Below are 16,377 nucleotides of genomic sequence, written 5' to 3'. Positions count from 1 at the left end.
CTGTGCCTTTTTCACGTCTGAGATAAGATATGCAAAACCTAGTTCATCATTCTTGTTCCAGAAAGCATTCCAACACAATGTTTTATAGCCTCAGATAGGATGAGCTTACCTTGAACTAACGATCATAATAAGTTCCACTCAAACTGATTGGACAGTTTTGCTTCTAAAGATTTCAGCCTCAACATATGCATCATCTATGCCACAATCATTGAGATAGCCTCCCGCACACTCCAACACAAATTTTCTCATGTGGAAAACGCCCATCATTGGAAAAAGGAACATAAAAAGTTACTGAATTACTCATAAAATTGTCAGCTACAATACAGAAAACACCTTCATTGCAGAAAATTGGCAGGATAGGCTGGTTTTCAAGAATAGCATGCACACTTTGGAAATTCTTTAGAGCTGTGTATACTGTTGAATAGTTTCTGACTGGAGTTGGTATTACTGGTAAAAACCCTACCTTCTTCAGTGGAGTGGTATGATTGGTGATCAAAGCATGAATTCGAGCCCACGCAGGAACAAGCTTTTCTTCATCCTTCAGTTTGCTCAGAATAAGTGGTACGATAAATTCAGTTAAATTAGCTTTGCAGACCGCAGCTTCCGGTAGAAGAAGATCCATGTCCTCAGCCACTTTAAAACTTTCCGGTAGACTGGAATGTGTTTAACCCCTTCGCTGCTAGGCCTTTTCCCCTCCTGTGCTAAGCCCTTTTTTGGCGATTTGGGGTAGTGCGCGCTTAGGCCCTTGTAACTTTTTGACCACATAAGGTATCCACGCCAAATTTGCGTCCTTTTCTTCCAACATCATGTGGATTCTAAAGGTGCCCAGGGTTTGTGGATTACCTTGGAGGGGTCCCAGAAATTAACCAAAATATAGTGATTTTTTTGTTTTTTTCAGAAAAATGGGAAAAACGGCCTGCAAATGAAAGCCTCTGGGTTTTTCCCTGAAAATGTTATCAAAAAAGGGTTTGTGGGGCTGAAATCTCCATTTTCTCAGCTTTTAGGAAATGACAGTCTTTTGTCAGAGAACCGACATTTTTCACACAGTTTTGGCATTTTTCTGGGACATAGCCTATTTTTGCTATTTTTAGAGCTTTCCACCTCCTTCCAGTTAATGGTAGAAATGAGTTTGAAAGCAATAATGGATCCTAGAAAGCTGTACATTTTCAAAAAGTAGACAAAATTCTGAATTCAGAAAGGGGTAATTTGTCTAAATCCATGAAGGTTTCTTTATAGAAACTAACAGTTAAATATTGGAATAATTGAAAATTTGTTGAAAAAAACAGCCTTTTGTCTCAACGTTTTCACCTATAACTTTTTCTAGTTTTGACAGCTCTTAGAAGGCAATATACCGTTACATCCGTTAGACCTTCCTGGTTGTGGGGATATATAGGACTTGTAGTTTCACCAAGAACCAGACGAACCCAGATCCAAAAACTGAGCAGCAACTTGCAATGGTATTTTTTCATTTACTGGGTATAGAGCACTTTGTCTTGGAAAATGTATACATGGAAAAATCTGTATGAAAGACACCTATGTATTTCTGAATTGGGTACAAAATATAGAGTTCAGAAACAGTATATTATTGCTAATTTTCAAAATTGGGAATACTCATACTAGCATGAGAATTATTGGTCATTTTTCAAAATTATTTTTTTTTTACACAATGTCTTTCATTGAAAGGGAGAAATGCGCAAAAGCTCAATTGGTAATAACAGTTGATTTACAAATCTGAATTACCCCAAGTCTCCCGATAAAAACGGTACCTCACTTGTGTGGGTCGCCCTTGTGCCTGCGACAGGAAACGGCGCAAAATGCAAAGTGGTGACACCTAAATTTTGCAGTTACAAATTGACCCTTTTTTAGCAAAGTGCCTACCTGTAGTTTTTGCACCCTGGCTCTGCCGGCACCTAGGGAAACCTAGCAAACCTATACATTTTTGAAAAGTAGACACCCAGGGGAATTCAGGATGGGGTGACTTGACTGCCTACCACCAGGTCTTGTTACCCAGAATCCCTTGCAAACCTACGAATTTGACAAAAAAAACACATTTTCCTCACATTTCTGTGGAGGAAAGTTCTGGAATCTGCTTGGATCAACAAATTTCCACCCACCCAGTGTTCCCCCAGGTCTCCCGAAAACAATGGTACCTCACTTGCGTGGGTAGGCATAGTGGCTGCGACACGAAACAGCGCAAAACGCAACGTGGTCGCACCTCAATTTCCCAGTGAAATCTTGCGCTCTTTGGACAAAGAGACTACCTTTTGTTTTTGAGCCCTAGCTCTGCCAGCACTTAGGGAAACCTAGCAAACCTATACATTTTTGAAAAGTAGACACCAAGGGGAATTCAGGATGGGGTCACTCGACTGCCTACCCCCAGGTTCTCTTACCCAGAATCCCTTGCAAAGCTAAGAAATTGGAAAAAAAAACGCATTTTCCTCACATTTCTGTGGTGGAAAGTTCCGGAATCTGCGTGGATCAACAAATTTCCACCCACCCAGCGTTCCCCCAGGTCTCCCGAGAAAAATGGTACCTCACTTGCCTGGGTAGGCATAGTGGCTGCGACAGGAAACAGTGCAAAACGCAACGTGGTCACAACTCAATTTTTCAGTGAAATTGTGCACGTTTTGGGCAAAGAGACTACCTTTTGTTTTTGAACCCTAGCTCTGCGGGCACCTAGGGAAACCTAGCAAACCTATACATTTTTGAAAAGTAGACACCCAGGGGAATTCAGGATGGGGTCACTCGACTGCCTACCCCCAGGTTCTCTTACCCAGAATCCCTTGCAAAGCTAAGAAATTGGAAAAAAAAACGCATTTTCCTCACATTTCTGTGGTGGAAAGTTCCGGAATCTGCGTGCATCAACAAATTTCCACCCACCCAGCGTTCCCCCAGGTCTCCCGAGAAAAATGGTACCTCACTTGCCTGGGTAGGCATAGTGGCTGCGACAGGAAACAGTGCAAAACGCAACGTGGTCACAACTCAATTTTTCAGTGAAATTGTGCACGTTTTGGGCAAAGAGACTACCTTTTGTTTTTGAACCCTAGCTCTGCCGGCACCTAGGGAAACCTAGCAAACCTATACATTTTTGAAAAGTAGACACCCAGGGGAATTCAGGATGGGGTCACTCGACTGCCTACCCCCAGGTTCTCTTACCCAGAATCCCTTGCAAAGCTAAGAAATTGGAAAAAAAAACGCATTTTCCTCACATTTCTGTGGTGGAAAGTTCCGGAATCTGCGTGCATCAACAAATTTCCACCCACCCAGCGTTCCCCCAGGTCTCCCGAGAAAAATGGTACCTCACTTGCCTGGGTAGGCATAGTGGCTGCGACAGGAAACAGTGCAAAACGCAACGTGGTCACAACTCAATTTTTCAGTGAAATTGTGCACGTTTTGGGCAAAGAGACTACCTTTTGTTTTTGAACCCTAGCTCTGCCGGCACCTAGGGAAACCTAGCAAACCTATACATTTTTGAAAAGTAGACACCCAGGGGAATTCAGGATGGGGTCACTCGACTGCCTACCCCCAGGTTCTCTTACCCAGAATCCCTTGCAAAGCTAAGAAATTGGAAAAAAAAACGCATTTTCCTCACATTTCTGTGGTGGAAAGTTCCGGAATCTGCGTGCATCAACAAATTTCCACCCACCCAGCGTTCCCCCAGGTCTTCCGAGAAAAATGGTACCTCACTTGCCTGGGTAGGCATAGTGGCTGCGACAGGAAACAGTGCAAAACGCAACGTGGTCACAACTCAATTTTTCAGTGAAATTGTGCACGTTTTGGGCAAAGAGACTACCTTTTGTTTTTGAACCCTAGCTCTGCCGGCACCTAGGGAAACCTAGCAAACCTATACATTTTTGAAAAGTAGACACCCAGGGGAATTCAGGATGGGGTCACTCGACTGCCTACCCCCAGGTTCTCTTACCCAGAATCCCTTGCAAAGCTAAGAAATTGGAAAAAAAACGCATTTTCCTCACATTTCTGTGGTGGAAAGTTCCGGAATCTGCGTGCATCAACAAATTTCCACCCACCCAGCGTTCCCCCAGGTCTCCCGAGAAAAATGGTACCTCACTTGCCTGGGTAGGCATAGTGGCTGCGACAGGAAACAGTGCAAAACGCAACGTGGTCACAACTCAATTTTTCAGTGAAATTGTGCACGTTTTGGGCAAAGAGACTACCTTTTGTTTTTGAACCCTAGCTCTGCCGGCACCTAGGGAAACCTAGCAAACCTATACATTTTTGAAAAGTAGACACCCAGGGGAATTCAGGATGGGGTCACTCGACTGCCTACCCCCAGGTTCTCTTACCCAGAATCCCTTGCAAAGCTAAGAAATTGGAGAAAAAAAACGCATTTTCCTCACATTTCTGTGGTGGAAAGTTCCGGAATCTGCGTGCATCAACAAATTTCCACCCACCCAGCGTTCCCCCAGGTCTCCCGAGAAAAATGGTACCTCACTTGCCTGGGTAGGCATAGTGGCTGCGACAGGAAACAGTGCAAAACGCAACGTGGTCACAACTCAATTTTTCTGTGAAATTGTGCACGTTTTGGGCAAAGAGACTACCTTTTGTTTTTGAACCCTAGCTCTGCCGGCACCTAGGGAAACCTAGCAAACCTATACATTTTTGAAAAGTAGACACCCAGGGGAATTCAGGATGGGGTCACTCGACTGCCTACCCCCAGGTTCTCTTACCCAGAATCCCTTGCAAAGCTAAGAAATTGGAAAAAAAAACGCATTTTCCTCACATTTCTGTGGTGGAAAGTTCCGGAATCTGCGTGCATCAACAAATTTCCACCCACCCAGCGTTCCCCCAGGTCTCCCGAGAAAAATGGTACCTCACTTGCCTGGGTAGGCATAGTGGCTGCGACAGGAAACAGTGCAAAACGCAACGTGGTCACAACTCAATTTTTCAGTGAAATTGTGCACGTTTTGGGCAAAGAGACTACCTTTTGTTTTTGAACCCTAGCTCTGCCGGCACCTAGGGAAACCTAGCAAACCTATACATTTTTGAAAAGTAGACACCCAGGGGAATTCAGGATGGGGTCACTCGACTGCCTACCCCCAGGTTCTCTTACCCAGAATCCCTTGCAAAGCTAAGAAATTGGAAAAAAAAACGCATTTTCCTCACATTTCTGTGGTGGAAAGTTCCGGAATCTGCGTGGATCAACAAATTTCCACCCACCCAGCGTTCCCCCAGGTCTCCCGAGAAAAATGGTACCTCACTTGCCTGGGTAGGCATAGTGGCTGCGACAGGAAACAGTGCAAAACGCAACGTGGTCACAACTCAATTTTTCAGTGAAATTGTGCACGTTTTGGGCAAAGAGACTACCTTTTGTTTTTGAACCCTAGCTCTGCCGGCACCTAGGGAAACCTAGCAAACCTATACATTTTTGAAAAGTAGACACCCAGGGGAATTCAGGATGGGGTCACTCGACTGCCTACCCCCAGGTTCTCTTACCCAGAATCCCTTGCAAAGCTAAGAAATTGGAGAAAAAAAACGCATTTTCCTCACATTTCTGTGGTGGAAAGTTCCGGAATCTGCGTGGATCAACAAATTTCCACCCACCCAGCGTTCCCCCAGGTCTCCCGAGAAAAATGGTACCTCACTTGCCTGGGTAGGCATAGTGGCTGCGACAGGAAACAGTGCAAAACGCAACGTGGTCACAACTCAATTTTTCAGTGAAATTGTGCACGTTTTGGGCAAAGAGACTACCTTTTGTTTTTGAACCCTAGCTCTGCCGGCACCTAGGGAAACCTAGCAAACCTATACATTTTTGAAAAGTAGACACCCAGGGGAATTCAGGATGGGGTCACTCGACTGCCTACCCCCAGGTTCTCTTACCCAGAATCCCTTGCAAAGCTAAGAAATTGGAAAAAAAAACGCATTTTCCTCACATTTCTGTGGTGGAAAGTTCCGGAATCTGCGTGCATCAACAAATTTCCACCCACCCAGCGTTCCCCCAGGTCTCCCGAGAAAAATGGTACCTCACTTGCCTGGGTAGGCATAGTGGCTGCGACAGGAAACAGTGCAAAACGCAACGTGGTCACAACTCAATTTTTCAGTGAAATTGTGCACGTTTTGGGCAAAGAGACTACCTTTTGTTTTTGAACCCTAGCTCTGCCGGCACCTAGGGAAACCTAGCAAACCTATACATTTTTGAAAAGTAGACACCCAGGGGAATTCAGGATGGGGTCACTCGACTGCCTACCCCCAGGTTCTCTTACCCAGAATCCCTTGCAAAGCTAAGAAATTGGAAAAAAAAACGCATTTTCCTCACATTTCTGTGGTGGAAAGTTCCGGAATCTGCGTGCATCAACAAATTTCCACCCACCCAGCGTTCCCCCAGGTCTCCCGAGAAAAATGGTACCTCACTTGCCTGGGTAGGCATAGTGGCTGCGAAAGGAAATGGTTCAAATTGTACGGTGGTGAATTTACAATACCAAATTGCAAAACAACCTTGATTTTGGGGGGGGGGCACCTGAGTTTTTGGCCCGGGGCTCGGTGGTATTCTTTGGAAAGTACAAAACCCAAACAGTTCTGAAAAGTAGACCCCCGGGGGAGTCCAGGGAGGTATGGCATGCGTGGGTCCCCAAACGTTTTCCTACCAAGAACACCTTGCAAACCTTAAAATTAGTTAAAATAATCACTTTTTCAAACTTTTTTGCGTGGAATCACCGTGCCGGCAAAAATGTCCTACCACCCAGCGCTCCCCTTGTTCTCCCGAGTAAAAGGATACCTCACTTGTATGGGTGCCCCAAAGCAGAACAGGCCAAAAACGAATGTTGAAAAAAGTAGTATTTCAGTGTAACAAATTAAGCCCCCCTGCCTTAGTCACAGGCCTTTGGCCCACCCACACAAGTGAGGTATCATTTTACTCGGGAGAACAAGGGGAACGCAGGGTGGTAGGACATTTGTGCCGACACGGCGATCCCACGCAAAAATGTATGGAAAACTGTTTTTTTAACCTAAATTTGTGGTTTGCAGGGATTTCTGGGTAGGAAAACATTGGGGGACCCACGCATTCCATACCTCCCTGGACTCCCCCGGGTGTCTAGTTTTCAGAACTGTTTGGGTTTGGTAGTTTCCAAAGATGCCCGCCGAGCCCCGGTCCAAAAACTCAGCCCCCCCCCCCCCAAAAAAAGAAGGTAATCTTGCTATTGGTTATTGTAATGTCTCCACCGTACGATTTGGACCTTTCCCTGTTGCAGCCACTATGCCTACCCACGCAAGTGAGGTACCATTTTTATCGGGAGACCTGGGGGAACGCTGGGTGGGAGGAAATTTGTGTGAGCCCAGTGATGCCACGCTTTCCCACACAAAAAAAGTGTGTCAAAACTGATTTTTCCATCAAAAATTGAGGTTTGCAAGGGATTCTGGGTAAAGGAACGTTGGAGGATCCACGCAAGCCATACCTCCTTGGAAGCCCCCGGGTGTCTACTTTTCAGAAATGTGTGGGTTTGGTAGGTGTCCCTAAATGGCCGTCTCGCACGGGGCCAAAAACCCAGGTAACCCCTCTTGCAAAAGCTGGTGGTATTGAATGTCAATCCCACCAGCTTTTGCAAGAGGGGTTACCTGGGTTTTTGGCCCCGTGCGAGACGGCCATTTAGGGAAACCTACCAAACCCACACATTTCTGAAAAGTAGACACCCGGGGGCTTCCAAGGAGGTATGGCTTGCGTGGATCCTCCAACGTTCCTTTACCCAGAATCCCTTGCAAACCTCAATTTTAGCTTAAAAAAATCCTTTTTTGTCAAACTTTTTTGCATGGGAAAGCGTGGCATCACTGGGCTCACACAAATTTCCTCCCACCCAGCGTTCCCCCAGGTCTCCCGATAAAAATGGTACCTCACTTGCGTGGGTAGGCATAGTGGCTGCAACAGGAAACGGTTCAAATTGTACGGTGGAGAATTAAGTTTTCAATGTGAGAGCGTGTGATTCAAGGAAATTGTGACAGACAATTTCAAGTTTGCAGGAGATTCTGGATAAAAATCAACAATAGAATTCACCAGAAAGACATGACCATATACTTCCATGGTTTAACAATAATAACTAATTTTAGTAAGTTATTTATGGCTATAATGTACACCGTAACAGAGTTACTCAAAAGTCAAACATTCAAGGCACGGCTAACTATTCCTCAAAGACACACACATACAGGTTGGATTTGGCACGAGGGCGAGTGATGGTTCAGTACATAAAATTTAATTAACAAGATATTTCAAAAAATGAAATGCTCTGTCAATAAATAAATGCATAAAAACCGAACCAGTGACTCGCGACTCGTGAGCTGTAAAGCCACGACAAGGCACCAACGGTTTTACAGGCCATTCACGCGCCTTTCATACCTGATACAAACCAGACCATTGACACCATCCGGAAAGAACAGCAACACATTACAACAATCACAATAAGGGACAAGGTACACCCTACTTCAGAAAGAGATAAAAGACAAACATTACTGCACAGCCATCAAATCCGCAAGCACACACACATTCTGGTTGGATTTGGCACGAGGGTGAGTGATGATTCTGTACATACAATTGTATTTGCAAGTAATTTCAAAAAAATGAAATACACTGCGTATAATTGAAAGTATGATAAACTGAACCACTGACTCACAGCTCGTGAGCTGTAAAGCCACGTCAAGGCACCAACCTCTTTACAGGCCATTCATACACCTTTCGTACGTGTGACACATACAAAACATTCACACCGCCAGCCGCGGACCCATCACATTTCAACACTCACACCAGCAGACAGCGCCATTCAAGGGCCCATCACTTTCACACGCCCACATTTCTGACATTTCAACAACACAAAATGATGGACTGCGTGGAGTGTCACTCACCTAGCAGTGTGTGTAGTGACCAAAGTAACTACTCACACACCGCCAGCCGAGCGCCAGTCCACCGACACCACCACCCAAGCACCAGACCATGCACACCACTAGCCAAACACCACTCAGCGCACACCGACAGCCAAGTACCACTCCACACACACCACCAGCCAAGCAACACACCACGCACACTGCAAGCCAAGCGGCACTCCACACACAACGCCAGCCAAGCACCCCTCCGTGCACAGACAGCCAAGTACCACTCCACACACACCGCCAGCCAAGCGCCACTCCACGCGCACCACCATCCAAGCACCGGACCATGCACACCGCCAGCCAAGTAGCACTCCATGCACACCACCAGCCAAGCGCCACTCCACACACACCACCAGCCAAGCACCACTCCACACACACCACCAGCCAAGCGCAACTCCACACACACCGCCAGCCAAGCACCACTTCGTGCACAGACAGCCAAGTATCACTCCACGCACACCACCAGCCAAGCGCCACTCCACGCACACCACCAGCCAAGCGCCACTCCACGCACACCACCAGCCAAGGACAAATCCAAACACAACACCAGGCAAGCGCAAGAGCACGCACACGGCCAACAAAACACCAGACCACGCACACCGCCAGACAAGCACCAGTCCACAGACACCGGCAGCCAAGCGCCAAACCATGCACACCGTCAGACAATGGACACTACACGCAAACCAACATCATACTTTAGTTTTTTTTGAAAATAAAAGAAAAACAAAAACAAATTGCAAATTGATACAAATCTACTAACTCAACAACTACACTAAAAAGACTACACAAATGCAAACTTTGAAACTGAACAATAAGACCAACCAGTTCACTTTACCACTCATTGATACTCCCAAAAATTCTTTTGCGTGTGGTACAATCTATAACAAGCAGGTACACACAGCCCGGGGTTTGAAGGGCAGTCAGGGCAGTACATACGAACCTCCTTCCGCAAACCTCTTCGCCAACAGACTCTACATCTCCGACTGGGAAAGTCTTTTGAGGTTGTAGGAGGAATTTGACCAGGAAAATGGCGATCTTTCAATCTGGCAATATCCTCCACCACTCCAACTCTAGGAACACTTGCCTGTTCAACTAAAACAAGGCTGCCTATTACAGACTCCTGAAACTTTTCAAAAGTAATCTTTGACTGGGGACAAGATTTCTGGAATACAACAAAAGCATTAAAGGTTGCCAAGTGGAAAAGATGGATAGCCAACTTCTTGTACCAAATGTAAGCCTTACGAAGAGCAGCATACGGTTCCAACCTCTGATCTACTCTGTCAACACCACCCATGTACTTATTGTAGTGCATTATGCACACAGGTTTGCGCACTTCTGCAACCTGACCCCAAACAGTCACCGGTTCAGTGCTTTCATCATGTATTGTAGTCAACATGTAGACATCTCTCCTGTCTGAAAACTTCACAGCTAGAAGCTCCTCACAACGCAATGCACTACACTGTCCCCGAGCAAGCTTCTGACACACAAGTTCTTTTGGGAAACCTTTACGGTTTGAGCGGATTGTGCCACAAGCAACAGTGTCCACTTTGCCCAATTCCCTGAACAACCGCACACCAGTGTAGAAGTTATCGACATACAAATGATGGCCTTTGTTAAAAAATCCACGACCAAGTTCCCACACAATTTTCTCAGTCACTCCAAAAGTCGACGGACAACCAGGGGGGTTAATCCTGGATTCCTTACCAGTGTACACCCTGAAATTAGAGACATATCCAGTCTCACTGTCACACAGCATATACAGCTTGATTCCATAGCGTGCCCTCTTACTAGGAATGTATTGCCGAAATACCAAGCGGCCTTTGAACAACAGCAAAGACTCGTCCACTGCAATTTCTTTCCCAGGATAAAAGATCTCAGAAAATCGATCAACGAAATGATCAATGACAGGCCGAATCTTGAAAAGACGGTCACAATCAGGGTGATCTCGTGGCAAAGCAAGACTATTGTCAACAAAATGCATCATCCGAAGCAGAAGCAAATACCGATCACGACTCATGACTGCCGGAAATATAGCTGTAGCCATCAAGGGACTAGTAGACCAATATGAAGCCATTGATGGTTTCCTAAGCAAGCCCATCAAAAAAGTTAAACCCAAAAACTTTTTCATCTCCTCCAAATTTGTGGGAGTCCACCGGGTAGCTCTAGCGTGGGGCTTAAGGCTGGCACTGTTCACCCTCAAAAAATTTTCAGCATACAAATTAGTCTGCTCTACAATCTCTGCCACAAACACATCATCCATAAACAACTTGAAAAAATCAATAGGCAAAAAGTTTTCTGTGTTCACCCTACACCCTGGAACACCAGTAAATTCAGGCAATGCCGGCTGCACCATGCCTGGTGCAACCCAGAGGTCAGAACTTTCAACATCAAGTCTTGCAGCCGCAGGCTGCCGCCCAGCTGCCTCTCGTCTCACTGCACCAACTGGAATACTAGCAACCCCAGGCTGCAGCCCAGATGTCTCTTGCCGCACTATTGGCACAGGAATGTCCTCCGCAACCACAGACACAACAATGTCCTCTGCAACCACAGGCGCAGCAACGTCCTCCGCAACCACAGGCACATCATCCACACCAAAAGTAGCTTCATCAGCACTCAGAGTGTCTTCATCATCAGATGAAGCCATGCGTAGAGAAAACTCACTACCTGAATCTTCACCTCCCACCTCTGGTTCAGAATCAGAGTCAGACTCTGGACCATGGTCAGAGGAAGAATCAAAAAGCAATCCAACAACTTGCTGAGCAGTAATCCGGCGGCTAGCCATTATCCTTACAAATAAAGGAGTCTGCACAAACAACTCAACAACCCCAACACTGCGCAAAGTAAGATAAAAAATGTAAGCCTTTTTAAAAAAAAACTAATTTTGAAAATATATACAATTCACTTACAAGACACAACTACACTCACCAGCACCTACTCTGCAAAGACACAGCAAAGAGGCAACGATATCCCACTAGAAAGAAGAAGAAAAAAAACTTACATCTACAGAAGGACACATCAAAAACAAATGCAAAACATGTTTTACAATCACAACAAACAGAAACCAAACATACTCATATTTTACTACACACTTTGCAAAAAAATACAATCACAGTACAATTGAACAAAAAAGAGGTCTCTTACCAAACACATACAACTACAGAAACAGCAGAACAACAGAACCACCAGTAACGGAACCGCACACTGCAACACTCTAAAGAGAAAAAAAAACAATACACATTAGAAGAAACAAAAACAACACACATTACAACAGGCTATGTCACAAATGGGGGGTCTGTCCCCAAGGGGGGGAGATTATAAATCATTATAAACGTGGGCCCCCTGGAAGCAACTCTACGGAGGGCCCAAATAAAGACACGGCAGAACATACTTTTGAAATGGGCACAAGGAAGCAACCCTTGGCCAAGTGGTCGCTCCCTATAAAAAAAAAACCCTGAAGTCTAGTGGGCTTTTCTACCCCCCCTGGATCCATAAACGGTAAAAAAAGTTGAGGGGGGGGGCAGAACAGTCTACAATATTTATAATGCCCCCTGGAAGCGACCCTTCCCCAAGGGGTCGCTTCCTTTTCAAAATACAAACAAATCCCTGGTGACTAGTGGGCTTTTCTGCCCCCCCCCCTGGGTGCAGATCGGCCAAAAAATGGCCAATCTGCCCCAGGGGGGGCAGAAAAGTCTGAAAAATTATTTATCCCCCTAAGGAAGCGACCCTTGCCCAAGGGGTCGCTTCCTTTATAAATATACATTATTCCCTGGTGTCTAGTGGGCTTTTCTGCCCCCCCTGGGTCCAGATGCGGCCCAAAAAACGGCCAATCTGCCCCCAGGGGGGGCAGAAAAGTCTAAAAAAAATATTATGGCCACTAGGAAGCGACCCTTCCCCAAGGGGTCGCTTCCTTTTCATATAAAAACAAATCCCTGGTGACTAGTGGGCTTTTCTGCTCCCCCTGGGTGCAGATCGGCCGAAAAAACGGCCGATCTGCCCCAGGGGGGGCAGAAAAGTCTGAAAAATATTCTATGCCCCTAAAGAAGCGACCCTTGCCCAAGGGGTCGCTTCCTTTATAAATAAAAATCAATCCCTGGTGTCTAGTGGGCTTTTCTGCCCCCCCTGGGTCCAGATGCGGCCCAAAAAACGGCCGATCTGCCCCAGGGGGGGGCAGAAAAGTCTGAAAAATTATTTTCCCCCAAAAGGAAGCGACCCTTGCCCAAGGGGTCGCTTCCGATTTCAAAAAAAAAGTAATCCCTGGCTCTAGTGGGCTTTTCTGCCCACCCTGGGTGTAGATCGGCCAAAAAAACGGCCGATCTGCCCCAGGGGGGGCAGAAAAGTCTGAATAATATTATGGCCGCCAAAGGAAGCGACCCTTGCCCAAGGGGTCGCTTCCTGCACAAAAACATATGCCCAAAATCACTCCCTGGTGTCTAGTGGGGCATTCCTGGTGCACGATCGCGACGCTGTGCGCGATCGTGCACCAGGAATGCCCTGCATTGGGACATCAGGGGAGAGGAAACACAGTTTCCTCCCCCCCGATGCCTCAAGGCACCGAAAACCGGCCCCCCCGCCCCACCGGAGCACCAAACACTCACCTTGCTCCTGGACGCGCTGGAAACAAATGGCTTCCAGCGCGTCCAGCGCTTCCTGATGACGTCGGCGCGCGCTGTGCGCGCTGACGTCACCAGGAAGCGTGGGGGGGCCAGGGGGTGGCAGCGGAAGGTCTTCCGCTGCCACCCCTGCAAAAACAAATGTGATCCCTGCACAAGGGGGGGAGCGCCAGCGCTCCCCCCCAGGGCTGTACTGATGACGGAGCGGTTCCGTCATCAGCACAGCCCAACCGATGCTGATGACGGAACCGCTCCGTCATCAGCATCGAAGGGGTTAAGGCTTGTAGTGATTTTGCACACCATGGCAAGGCAGTTGGGTTAATCAGTCTGCCGCTTTGTTTCTTTATGCCTACAGCTGATACAGCTTTGATTCCAGCAGCTATTTCATTGGTACAGTTTTGAAAAAGAATCATGGCCATATCATGTCTGCTGGATGTTCCAGACAAAAAAGAGCTGTCTTAAAAATTAACATGATCAAGAGTAGCAGTTATAAATCTTTTCCTGTTATAGTGACTTGGAAGTGGTGTGCTGTCAGATTCACAAGTTTTACACCATGAGCTGCTAACAAGTCCCTGCTCCCTACTATGTCACAATAACTTGCTGATACACCATTCCTATTGATTGAAGTGAATAGCTTTCTACTTTTGCACTTGTCATAGATTGCAAGGGTAGTCATGATGTATAGCTGAGCTTTCTTTTTTCCGTGATGTAATTCATATAGCATTATTTGGAAAAGCTGGTACATTTGCACGGCATAAGCCTGTTGGTTCATGGGACTGTCTTCTACTTCTTTGCTTATATCTTCCAAGCCATCACCAATGTTGTCCGCTTCCGTTATGAACTCAAGAACTTTAGTGTGTCATAGTTTTGTGTTGCTGATATTAAACAATGATATAAAAAAATGTAAGATAACATCAGGCATTCTTTTTGACCTCCATGATTTTTTAGGGCTGTGGGGCATCACAAAATGTGTCATTAAGTTCAAAATCTAAATATTTCAGTATGTTTCGTAAAATGGTTCCTGCTGATTTTACTTCATTCTGTGATCTTATTTTGGCAGCAAGAGGTTCAGGAGTCAAATCAACCGAGAACACTAATAGTGACTCATTCTTTTTTTACACTGACCGCAGCGAATCTGTCATTGTGCATTCTCACCAGAAATTCCTTAATTTGATCATTATGGAGCAATACAGTTTCATCAGTGTTGACCATAATTTCTCTGATGTCACGGAGTGTGAACCTGTAGCCAGCACTCGAGCGGCTTTAAAACTTAATTTGCTTTTTCAAAGAGTGGAAACTTAACTGAAGGCTGGCGGTTAAGTTGCTGCTGGGAGCTTGCTGTACATTACACTGCAGACATGTTCCAGTCCTCTGTAAAGTACATTCATAGTTGCTGTAATGAATTTATTTCAGTGTCGGATTCCCCACTGGTCAATTTCCGCAATTGATGGGTAGTATGTAGAGTGATCATACAGGATTGCGCCTTTTGGCCAGGGCTCAGCAATATTCCTCCTAAAGAAACTTGGTAGATGTTTGGTAGAGTGCATTACCATTATTAAGTGGCCTTTCCAGTTGGTGCTTCTTAATCACCCTTCTGGGCCAATTGTTAGTATCATATGTCAGTGAGTAAGAAGATCCCAAGCTGTTAGGCTATTGTGTAGATCAGAACTTATATTCTTGTTCCTGGAGAACATTAAATAGAAATGTAATGAGTAGCTCACACATGGTTGTACAAAAAATACTATGTAAGGCACCTGGCTGTGTTTTTAATAATTAAGTATATATTTTCTGTGGAATTTGATGGTAATTGTTTCTGATAGGCTAAATCAATTTGCAGGAGTACAGAGCAGTATTATACTTGAGGTGATTCAGCTTCCCAATGTTACATTGGTAATCAAGAGGGGGATGCATTCGGTCTGGTGGAGAAGTCTATGATGATGCATGCCACTGTAGTGATCATTGGGTGAGAGTTCCTAGGTGAATTTAGGGAGTTCTTAGTGATAACATTAGCGAGTTGACTCCCTGTCTTGTTTGCTCATTGTTTGATGGTCAACAGGTTTTAGTAAGACAGTTGAGGGTTGAAATTAGATATCTTTACTAGCTTTAATATTTTTACACTGCTGTTCCTCTTACAGAGTGTTTGGCTGTCTTAATGATTGCTATATCTTGTTTTACATTTCCAGTGCCTTGCTACTTGGGAGACATTCCTTTCATCTCAGACCAATGACCCACCACAGGAAGAAGATCCCGAAGATCTATCCTAAATATATACCAGGACTTTCCAAAGAATGTTTGTTTCCTGCAGTTCCTGATGACCAAAGAAGTGTTCTTAAAGTGTGGGGATCAGTAGTATTAGCAACATTAAATTATCTTAGAAACCATGATCAAAGGAACACCTGCCATTTGGTAGTGTTGTTCCCGCTATGTGGCTTGATGTTTTTGTTCAGGCCGCCACCCGTAATCCGTTATGATTTATATGCCTTTTGTATTTACATAGTTCAGCATAATAGCTGAATTGATGATTAGTGTTTTTCTGAATATTTATAATTAGTTGATTACATATTTTACAAAGATGTAAAATGGGCACCAACATTTTAATAAATACTGTTTATTAAGCTTGTGGTTATGTTTTTTTAAACGTCAAGATAAAGGATAGAGTCTAATCATCCTCAGAAAAGCTGAAAGGTAGGTCATTATTAATCAGAAATATGTGTTTATAAATAAAACTGAAGTACACTAGGAAAGAACATGTATGTTTATTTTTTTAATGGCAGTCAAGAAACTGTCACAAGTAGAAAACACATTACTTAGGTTGTGCATGTTGATTGCAATACATGCTTGTGTGTTCCCTTTATAAGCACAGGAGTCAGTCATATTGACTCCAGATACATTTGGCTAT

General features: G+C 45.1%; 1 protein-coding gene across 1 annotated transcript in view; it reads left to right on the top strand.

Moving 5' to 3' along the window:
• SNX7 (sorting nexin 7) overlaps nt 1-16,093 on the top strand; it is a 189,851-nt gene extending 173,758 nt beyond the window's left edge. The window contains exon 9 of the mRNA XM_086954685.1: nt 15,662-16,093. Coding sequence (XP_086810811.1) covers nt 15,662-15,742 — 81 coding nt within the window. The 3' untranslated portion in view covers nt 15,743-16,093. The remainder of the gene's footprint in view (nt 1-15,661) is intronic.
• Nucleotides 16,094-16,377: the final 284 nt, after the last annotated feature.

This window comes from Lissotriton vulgaris, chromosome 1_1, assembly GCF_964263255.1.
Source record: "Lissotriton vulgaris chromosome 1_1, aLisVul1.2, whole genome shotgun sequence".
NCBI lineage: Eukaryota > Metazoa > Chordata > Amphibia > Caudata > Salamandridae > Lissotriton > Lissotriton vulgaris.
Note: the sequence above shows the minus strand (reverse complement) of the source record. Positions and strands in the feature narration are given on the sequence as shown.